General features: G+C 36.2%; 1 protein-coding gene across 1 annotated transcript; it reads right to left on the reverse strand.

Moving 5' to 3' along the window:
- Window positions 1-864: 864 nt before the first annotated feature.
- Window positions 865-9,834, reverse strand: LOC145782924 (retinol dehydrogenase 11-like). Its single transcript, XM_082594684.1, has 7 exons — window positions 9,708-9,834; window positions 7,824-7,960; window positions 7,256-7,361; window positions 6,960-7,024; window positions 5,783-5,861; window positions 3,969-4,050; window positions 865-1,045 (listed from the first exon to the last, which is right to left on the reverse strand). The coding sequence occupies exons 1-7, from the start codon at window positions 9,832-9,834 to the stop codon at window positions 865-867; spliced, it is 777 nt and encodes a 258-aa protein (XP_082450810.1).
- Window positions 9,835-11,066: the final 1,232 nt, after the last annotated feature.

Below are 11,066 nucleotides of genomic sequence, written 5' to 3' on the forward strand. Positions count from 1 at the left end.
GCGGTGAAGACTTTTTTTATTTTCTTAGATAAATGACATGACGTCGGGCAAAATCGAAGAAAATTTGGGTGTGGTTGCAGTGAAGACTCTTTTTTTAAGGAAGGACTGGGAAAACGGGCAAATTTGGAGCCATGTGGCCCGCTTGGTATTTTTAATATTTCCTGTGGCACACAGTACAAAGTAGGTTATTCTCCACTCCTAGATACAATAAATGTTCATTGATGGTACAGATCAGAGGTGCTGGATGGGGGCGGTGCCCAATATAACCTCAAAAAATTATGCATCTCATGAATGCCATTGCGTCTCAACTAACCCCACCCACTGACTCAACTAATCCTGCCTGCGGGGTTGGTTGAGTCAAACGGTGCTCTGTGTTCGAGGTAATAAAAATGGCAATTAAATGTGAGATAGCATTTTCATAAATAGGTAGCAGCAAGCATACTTTGTTACCTTTGTTTCACTTAGATTTTCATAGGTGTATCTATAATAAGTAAAAAAATATAAGGAAAAATCTGAAACATGACTCAACTAACCCCACCTTCCCCTAAAGAAAGTCTAGTTTTCGTTTGCACAATCAGAATGGTATGTTACAGTTATATTGATACCTAGGGAACCTTTGTGATGATATTGATTAATTTCATGTCTCGAAAAATGTTGAACAACTTGGACTTTTAAAGACTTTGTAACATCTTGTTTACATCTTCCTCTAGACTAGGCGAAGTTTCGTGCAAATAGTAACACTTAGGCGTTAGGCCTACTGTGATAACGTCCTCAAGATTGGAACAACTCAAATAATCACAAATAAGAAACGTCAAAGACAAAATACGAGCAAAAGCCTTAACTGGAGGGCAGAGGTTAATTTGCTTATGATGCAAGTCCGGTCAGCACTAAACTTTCTTCCCATAACACTTCAGCCAGATCTTTGTCCTTAGCAAAGGACGCCATTTCTGTGTACTTGCAATTACTGAAGTACCCTCCGCTGTATTTCACAACATCATCATCCAATACGCAATACATGGTGGTCTGAGCTCCGTAGAAAGGGTCTCTGTTATTACAAAACAAAGACATTCCATAAAAAATGAAAAGGTTGCTCTTTTCCACAACCTTCTGTTTGTTTTAGTATGAACTGTCCAAACTTTTGAGCTCAGAATTATAGATAAACCATTAGTAAGGAAGTGAATGAATCTATGCAATAGACAGAACATCTAGCTTATATTTAAGTAAAACTTTGCCATTCTCCGTATTCGTTGTCGTATGCTGGGATCCTTGACTGAAATTGAAACTAACCCATCCCACTGTCAATGTCATAGGTTTTCAAACAGGAAAAAAATTATCCATTCAATGGATAAATTTAATTAAAAAAGAAAATAGATTGCATGATGAATGCTCAAATTCTGATACTAAAATAGCTGGTTGAAGAAATATTCTCAAGACAGAAAGAAATAAGCAAAGGCTAAAAAGTTGAAAACCTCTGACCAAAATTTTCAAATTGAACAAAATAAATTCTAATAATGAGCAATGAGTCATAAACTAAGTAGTAACACAAAAATTAAACTGCAAAAAGGCTTTGCTGATCAAACAGTAATAACCTAATCACTGAAAGAGGTCACGACTAGAGATGTAAAAAAACGTTTTTTTTTGTTTTTAAAAAAAACGAGCTCGTTTTTTTTGTTTTTTATCGTTTTTTTTGTTTTTTATTTGTTTTTTTTGTTTTTTTTGTTTTTTTACCTATTTTGACATTAAATGTCACAATATGCAGCAATTAGGGTAAACTCATTGCAATAGCGTCTCTTTCAACAAAGAAAGAGTCTCATAACTCGTATAACTTACTTTAAATCAGACTATATGTCTGGTAGTGGTATAGGCCTATTTTTTCATTGCAATTTTGTAGATCCCAAGTCTCAACACATGAGCCATAAAGATTTTTCACTGTCTCAAATAGTAGTAACAGTGTCCTATGGTTGGCACATCTCAAGTATTGTCTGTAATTTGGTCGAGCCAGTTGTTAAATGCAGTACCACACTCGTGTACAGTTTCGAAGCCACCTGGGATTTTGGTTAATGGGCATGTTAGGACCAGGTGGTCAGTGTTTCTCTACTTAACAAAGGCACTTTTGACCAGCACTCCACACCTTTTCCAGTACAACGTCAAGAGGTTGTTCCAGTTGATGTGCATTTGGTGCAAACTTGATGAAAATCACACAAGCGGTTCTCGAGTTATAAGTGAAGTAACCTTAGCCACTAGGTGGCTTTATAGATAAGGAGCAAAAGAAAAATGACAACATCTCAAGAACCGCTCTACATATTTGGATAATTTTTAGCTCTACCCCATGTTTTCTGGGGTGGGCTATCTGTTTATGAACATTAAAACAAGTTTTGGGCACTACTTTTTCAGATAAAAAGAAATTAACCTCTTGTCGTTACGCACCAATAAAACCACGATGCGTAACTTTAAAAAAAAATTTTTTTTAATCGGGTAGAGGAAAGATTGATGAAAAGTTTGGCAAAAGCAGTGTAGTGCTAAAGCCCCAAATTTTAGCCCAAATCACATTTAAATGTAGTGAAAGATGGAAACATTTTGATGTTTTTTATTTTCCCTGAAGAGGTTCAATACTCCTTTGTGATGTCATAGTGATGTTTGTTTTCCCTTAATCACACCATTGTGCTGTCATAGACATTTTTAAAAGAAGTATGGTTGCACTTATCCATCCAAATTGAACTACTGTAGTTTTCAGGACTTTGAGACTTTAGCACTTTTCTGTTTTTGCCAACTTTTCACCAACCTTTCCTCTACCCAATAAAAAAAAAAAAAAAAATTAAAGTTAAGCATCATGGTTTTATTGGTGCGTAACGACAAGAGGTCAATTCTCACTCCTTTTTACTTCAGCGTAGTTCCCAAATAAAATAAGTTTTCATCTTTGATGTTTGTTTTGTATCTTTATCCTGCATTGCGGTAGCCTAACATGGGTAAAACTTTATTCTTGTCAGGAAAAGTATTATGAAGCATTTATTCACTATGTGAACACTGAGCAGTGCTGAAAAACTCCACTTTAAAGGGAAATTTTCTTCATTCATGGTTGGTAGCTAGTAGCAATAGTTAACATGGGTGGTGGGCATTTGAAAGGAACATTAACCTAAACCTTTTCTGACAAATGCACTTACTTTTGACAGCTAAAAATATCAGTGATAAGATCTCTTGCATTATGTCACAAATGATCTGCAGGAAGCATCAATGACAAAGTGTCTAAGACCTTACAACACACGAAAAGAATACTTCTGTTTCAACATTTATAAAGCATATTCATCGTTGTTAAGCTATCAGTTAAAAAACATGTTTAAGCAAGCTATTGGCAATAGCTTGCATTAGTAAATTACCACAAACAAGGTAATGTGTGCTCTGAATACTGCCATCTTGTTTTTGCCAAAATTTCGTCAACCCATTGAGTGTGTACAAGAATAACCAGTAGGCCTACCGGTATACTAACATCGTAGGCCACCTTCCATAAAGGGCACTTCCATAAAAGGAAAAAGAAATTAACTCATCTACATTATGTCATGTATCAAATTGCATTAATTCAATGTTTGTCAGGTCTACTGCCACAAACATGCCTGAGAATGAAGAAGAAAGTGAAACAACGTAGGCTATAGGGCTATGCAAAAAACATATGCTGCTGCCAAGCACACACACTTAGGAATTTCAGCACACCAATAAACCAATTTTACTAGTTTAATGTTTTTCAAGAGCACTATAATGAAACTAAGCTGCAAATTGTAAAAAATTTGCAACTTTTCCAGAAAAATATGAAAAAAAACAAAAAAAAACAAAAAACGCGTGTTTTTTTTGGCTCAAGTTTTTTTTGAAAAAAAACACGTTTTTTTTTAAAAAAAAAACGGTTCGTTTTTTTGCATTTACAACTCTAGTCACGACAAATCAAAAGTATTTAAAAGCTTAATAAACTCAAGTTTTACCTGAGAAACAGAAAAATAGGAATTGTAAAAAGAGCTTGCACGAAGGGTGAAAAGTAATCCACCATTTCAGTGTTTACGAAACCTGTTAAGAAGCCAATGTGTTCGATATGTTCAAATAACAGTGGAAACAATCATTGGTTGCTGCGGTTAGCATGCTTGTTTTATGAACAGGGTGAGGTGTTGAAAATATGTCGCCATCTGAAAACGTTGCCTTTGCTACATCGTTTTAACGTCGCCAGTTAACCGAAACTCGTAATGCTATTGGTTCAGGGTTAATCAAAAGCACACAACTGTCTTTCTTTGGAAACGCTTAATAGAAAGGGTAATAGACTAGTTCTGATGTATCTAAACCTCGACTGTTCCCGCTTCTCGTTGATAGGAGAATTGAAGGTCATAAATTATAGGCTACTAAGATACATGTATGATAGAATGCAACCAAACGAATAGAATCAGTAAATAAAACAATCCAGGTTAGTAACTAAATAAAATGTATTGAAAGAGCTTCACTATGATGCGACTTTGAATCAAGACGATTAAATGACTTATCGGAAGCGTTAAAACACTCATGCAAGAATCCGATAGCCGTTTTTGCATAGGAATTTTATTGCATAATTAGGCTACATAGCCTACACAACATCGTTGTGCTATGCAAGAACAGTATTGCAGTCACTGTAAAACTTTTCGAAGAGAATTTCTTTCGCAGCATATTGTGTAAGACATTCTCACACCGTATCTGCCATCTACAGCATTCTAGTAGCCTAATGTACTGTAGTCTATGTTTGTATACATTGGATTGTTTCCCGAATGGTATTTTTTTCTTTTTTTTACTAATGTAAATTCGAATATGTGTTAAATACTGTAGAACAGGAGTGTCGAAACTTTTCCCCAGGGGGGCCAAACTTAATAATGCGGAAGAGTCAGCGAGCCAACAATATCTGATAATCTTGTTTTGCTTAGAGAAAGTTGCATTACAGTAGGCTATATAGTAACATTGCATTATGTAATATCATTTTCATACAACAAAGCAATATGCCTGTTTAATTAATTTGTTACATAAATTGTACAGCTTATCACCGAATGTGAGAAGTTAAGATACAAATTATCTGCTTTTCTAAGTTATTATAAATTGAAACATTTAAAATTTTTGTAAAACACAGCTCTGTTAATGTGAAGGATAAAACTGGCGTCTTAATTTCAATATCCAGGTCAAATTTGGTTCGAGGTTACTGGTTAGTGGTGGGCAAGTGTAAATATCTTGAGCCGAATAAGCTCACTGTTTTCTTGTAAACGTTTGCAGTCATGGGATTTTTTTTTATCTAGCTGCTGGTAAAAAAAACAAAAACATGAGCACTCGGGGTCGCACTCGCAGTGAAGCACAATTAGCTGCAGATGAGCTGGTACCTCATAAGGGTTTACGAAGAAAGAAGTGAATAGCAATAAGTCCTTTTGAATTGCAGCAAAATCACTAGCAAGAAAATGAATAAATGCTGGCATATCAGTCAACTAATTACTATCTGTACGGGACAATCTGATAATTTCCCAATTCCCAATTATAACGCAAAAATGATTTTAACTTTTCTCGCAGGCTTTTCTCTTGTCTGTGAGAAAATGTTGTCTTACCTAATTTTTTTTAATAATGCAAGTTAACTTGGTATAGTTTCTGTGTGTTTGCGGGCTAAAAATAACACATTGAACAACAACAAGCGCGGGCCATACAAAAACGTATCGCGGGCCGGACTTTGAACACCCCTGCTGTGGAACGATGGCACTTTTATTTTTAAAAAAGTTCAAGCAAAGCAAGTCAAGAATAATACCTGGATGAACGGAATAAGATGTAATTCCTTGATCTTTAAATCTTTTATCCAATTCTGATGTAAAAAGAACATTTGCCAGCTAACTATTCTGATAAGCACGCAATCGATTTCACCTTAAGCATTCAAGTGTATGTTGTCTTTGCTCACACTTCCGTATCTTCAATATGAAGTTCCGACAATTTAGCATTCATTTAGCAAAAATGAAAATGAAGGCTCAAGCTGCTATGTAGTCCATAAAATTCAAGAACTGTACAACGGATAAAACGAATCAAACAAACACACATTGAACTCCAAGGCTTTGAGAAAACCGAATCATTGTGCGATTCCCTTTGAAATTTCAAACGACGCACCAGAGTGTCGAGACGTAGGCTACAGTTGGAAAACCACTGGTTTACTAGGCTACACTATAGGCTAACCTGTAGATTGATTTTTGTTGTTGTTCTACACTACAGTATGCAAAAGTGTTAAAATGATGGTTTAATTGCGTATAGCCTACTTACACATTTTGACGATTATAAAGTTTATTGCATTACATGCAAGCAGGAGGCTGAGATTATCATCTAGACTTTTTAAAGGCCTATTAAAATATCCTACTCAGGTATTACTTTGTTCAGCTTCACAACTTTGATCGGATGGTGGTAGCTTCTGCTCAACTTTCGTTTCCAAAATTTTCAGGAGTGTTGCTTGTAAACGGAACTACCGACAGTGGTATCAGCAGGACATTCAATATCAACCATATTGGTCCTTTCCTTCTTACTAACCTCCTCATGGATATGATGAAGTCTCAGGCAAAGGAGCGTCCCGTCCGCATCATAAATCTTTCTGCAGAAGGATACAAGTAGGCCATTATTTAATATTTTCTAGCAATATTACACTTGGCAGGTTTCCTAACTAAACAAAATAGGGACGAAAGATAATTCTTTTTCTACAGGATGTGCATGTGCAACTACATTCTTTAAAGGCAGCAGATTATTAACTAACCCTTACTTTGGACATACAAACGTTAGTCAGCAGCCTAGCGGCATTTACAGTTTTATTGTGATTGTGATTGAGATATTGACTACAGATGAAAGAATGAAAAATTCTTGAACGAAGAAGCGCAGTTGAGGCTTTCTTTCAAAAAGAGTACGGTAGCCTATGCAATAATTTTTGAGGTCATAAAAAACAAGAATGATACAAAACTTCCTCCATGAAGTATGGTAGTAAACGAGCAGTGCTTGACACTTTCACCAATCATTTTCGCTGTATTTAAGAAAGTCACATTTTGAATTTTCTTTCTCAATCAATTTGAAAAGAAATGTTATGACAGTAATTAACCTGGTCAAAAGGTGATTTAGATAAAAAAATAATTAATGATGCACATCATATTCACAATACCTTTCACGTCACAACTTTTAGTTACTTTGTGCCACAACTTTTCAGTTACTTACAGAACCGCTGTAAAGCTTCGAAAGGGCTATCTATAATTTATACCTGCATTATTTATAAGGTAGTCCAGATTGCTTTCTTTCTCTTTAAATTTTTGAGCAAAAGATCGTACAGAATCTTGGTCACCTAAATCCAACTTCATGACAACAAGCTGCAAAAAAAATGCTACAATAGGTCATATATATCACAAGGAATTTGAGACAAAACTTCCATGTCCAACAAATTTATATTCGAATGAACAAGGAATTTTGGTTCATTCTTAGGAGCACTTTTTGTCAGTCGTGCACCAATAAATTTCACCTCGGAGTCATCAAAGTTTGTACCGCCAATCAGCTCTTAAAAAAAGGTCCATAGCCTATAAAGGCACCACATTTTACAGTCAAATTTTGGATATTTCAGCGAATAATATTTCACAAGACATTTTTTTAGTGAAATTGTTCACATTATTTAAGAGGTTACAGACTCAATAACAGAAAATCACTGTGAAGGTTTTGCGTTCGGTGGATAAACAAGTAAAAAAATCTGAATATCACATAAAATAGCACAATGATGGCAAAAGAGAACCTTTTTTTTAAATAAAAGCAATAATCTTGCATCACGCCGCAAATTTCACCTCGCTGTTGCTTGTCAAAATTATCACTTTTTTTTTTGTCTTTTCTGATTTGTCTACATTTCTCGAAGCCATGATGATTCGTGCATTTCTTTTTGCTAATTCAATAACTGTTGCCTTTCCAATTCCCGCATTGCCCCCTGAAGCAAAACAAATTACAAATATCAAGCTTCCGTATTGTCTTGAAAATTTACAAGAACTTGATATTATGTTGAGGAGGATTCAAAAATATTTATACAAAACTATGCAACGAATGTTACATTATGAGGATTAACAAGATTTTTATAATAATAGACCTATTCTCAGTCTAATACAACTTTTTCATCTTAAATTGAAACTACAGTATATGCTACAACTCAAAACAATGGTAGCTAAAGGTTAGAATGTTTTAGTGAACAAATATGCGAAAAGTTAAAGCAGTACGACTACTTTGTGAAAGCAGTATACAACTGTTGCTTTATAATTTCATACATGGTTTAACTTGGATGGGAGTTTGGATATGGTGGTCCATGGCTTCCTAAAGATACGGCCTGATTTGTCACATTTTGCAGAAATTTCCAGATTTTGATAACTTTTTGCGAATGTTTTATTAAATTTTTCTAAAAATTATATTTTTACGCTTTCTGTACTGTTTTCCCCAGATGACACAACAGGTTTTAACATCCTCAGATGCTGAAAAACAAAGAAAATTTGATTTTGAAGATTTTAGTCAGACTGTTAATTTTTCAATAACAGTCTGATTCAGCGTTTTTCAACTTACTTTTTCTCATTTTCTACTGCTTTCCCAAGACAACAAAAAGCTTTTATATCATTAGGAGACAGCAAAAAGTAAAAACATCTCAGAAAATGTCAGACAAACACTAGCGGTAGCTGTAGTCAAAATCTGCAAAATGTGACAAATCAGGCCGCATCTCCAGGTGGCCATGGGTGGTCTAATATTGCTGTGGAAAAGTATTTTGTATCCTTTTTAGTCACTATGTTTTATTAAGATTTCCTGTTTTATTAAGGATGCCTGCGTCCCACACCATTGGACAATCTCCCCATTCTCGCTGGCATCCAACCTGCTGAGCTTCGTCGCGAAGAAGCCACTCTATCCCTCGGTCGACGGGCACTGGAGCCTAACCATCTTCTCCACCACAAGATCTCTGCCTTCCCAAACGAGCACCCCCGCCGACTGAAATCAAGACACCCATTCGTGCCAGCCGCTCGGCTTCTGATCAACGAGGCTGATGAACGGGACATCTCTGCGGCTACTTGGGCGGACCATAAATGGAATTCTGAATGGAGGTCAAGCACCACCAGACTCCATTCATTCATCCCCGACGCCGACACACGCCCCATCGGCCTGGCGCTGCGGAGACGGGCATGGGTGCGCCTCGGCCGTCTCCGTGCGGGCCTCGGGCTTTTCCGCTCAACCATGCACCAATGGGGAATGGCCTCTTTCTCCTCCTGTGAATGTGGTGCCGGGGAACACACCGCGGACCACATCGTCAATGACTGTGCCATCTTCGGGCCACCTGGCGGAGTGGGGGATCTGTGCGTCATGGATGATGAAACTAAAGACTGGCTGCTCTCTAGCAGCCTTCCAGTGTAGTCCGGAAACATCGTGAATCTGGGGTGGTAAAAGGATAGACCCTCGGCCCCAGAAGCTCAGACGACGACGACATTAAGATTTCAATTTATTAATTCTTGTGTGCTCGAAATGGCTTGTCCAATTTGACGATCTTACTGATGTAAAATACTAATTGGAGTTTGTAATCTCCCAGTTATGCATATCCCTGAAAACAAAAACTAAGTTGAAGATCATAAAAAAATTATATTAAATTGCAAATAGCAGCATAAAAACAATCATGTTAATCAAAACATATGAAAAAAAAGGTTACTTACCGGTTATTAAAACCGTCCTTCCTTGCAGTGATTTATCACTGATATAAACAGGCCCTCTTTTTACATAAACCATCCAATAACAAGCAATCAACACCACAGTAATTGCAGAGAGCAGTTTTGAAATCATTTTTGAGTTAGTGAATCAACTAAACCAAAATAACCATATTTATTTAAACAATGCGTTTATGGCATCTCTTAGTCTTTAAACTAGTGGTTATAATCCTCTTCTTTCTTATCAGTTTAAGACCACCAAAAATGGTATAGCCTTTTAAAAAATAGATGAAAAAGTAATAGGCCTAATTACCCACAATCCAGAATGTGATTGAAAAAACGAATAAATAAATTAAAAATCCCTATCCAATTTGTGTAACTACCCAGACAGCAAATCAACTGTCTGAAGACGTTGAATCAATGCAAAAAAACGGTTGATTTACTGTTTAGGTAGCCTTAATGATTCTGAATCTGCCCACAGTTAGTGGTGCGAGAATCGCAGGTTAAGAACCGCTACTTTAGAGTTAGACATTCAGCTTTTCAAAATTTATAAAGCTGATATAATTCATGTGGACCAGCCAACCGAATCTTTTTGAACGAAAACTGATAGCTACAGATTTTGCTGCATTTTGAAAAATAGCCTGGTTCTTTTGTAATGGATCACCTTCGTTTTAGCTTAATATTCTTCAAATGGTTTTCTATGAAAAAACGTAACTTATTCTATGAACAGTATTAATTTTGTCAGAGCTTTATACGATGCTGACTTGAAGATTACAGTTTTTGAACAAACTTGAAAAACTTGTACTGGAGAAGCAGTTAATGAAAAGGTCAAAGGTTATGTAAATAGCAGTCTACTTTATTGCATTGAAGAGACATGTGCCAGAGGCAATCGTACGGTCGTACCCTACAGTATGTCATACTGCTATCAAAATAATAGATCAGTTTGATAAATAGAAGAAGTTCGACAGGAGACAAATTTCAAAATAAAATGCAACCGAGATAATAATTATATCACTGGTCAATAAAATACTGTTTCAAAGGTCCTGAATGCGAGAGTCGTTTGGAGGTAGGCTATTTTGGAGGTAGGGTATTTTGAAGGTAGGCTATTTAAAAGGTTCTGATTCCGCAAATACACTTATTTATTTCGAATTGGCTCTAGTTTTTGGGATACAGCCAAATGCTTTTTTGCAGTTGCGAGTACTAATAGGCACGCGGTGTCATTAATTAGGACTAAACTTAGCCTACATAGACATAGCTGGAGGTAATCCTAGGATCGCCTCATAGACTACACAATCAAAGGCTATTTAGAACCAATCAAGTTGATTACAAGCAAACAAACAACTATTTAACATTTACTGGCCTAGTAAC

This window comes from Aplidium turbinatum, chromosome 14, assembly GCF_918807975.1.
Source record: "Aplidium turbinatum chromosome 14, kaAplTurb1.1, whole genome shotgun sequence".
Classification (NCBI taxonomy): domain Eukaryota; kingdom Metazoa; phylum Chordata; class Ascidiacea; order Aplousobranchia; family Polyclinidae; genus Aplidium; species Aplidium turbinatum.

What these genes read in the sequence shown, in the direction of transcription:
- LOC145782924 (XM_082594684.1), bottom strand. Translation starts at nt 9,834, where the DNA reads ATGATTTCAAAACTGCTCTCTGCAATTACTGTGGTGTTGATTGCTTGT. An exon ending in TTTTGACAAGCAACAGCGAG is followed by an intron (nt 7,362 to 7,823) that starts GTGAAATTTGCG and finishes TTTTTTTTGCAG; the next exon opens with CTTGTTGTCATGAAGTTGGA. An exon ending in CTACCTTATAAATAATGCAG is followed by an intron (nt 7,025 to 7,255) that starts GTATAAATTATA and finishes TCTTAAATACAG; the next exon opens with CGAAAATGATTGGTGAAAGT.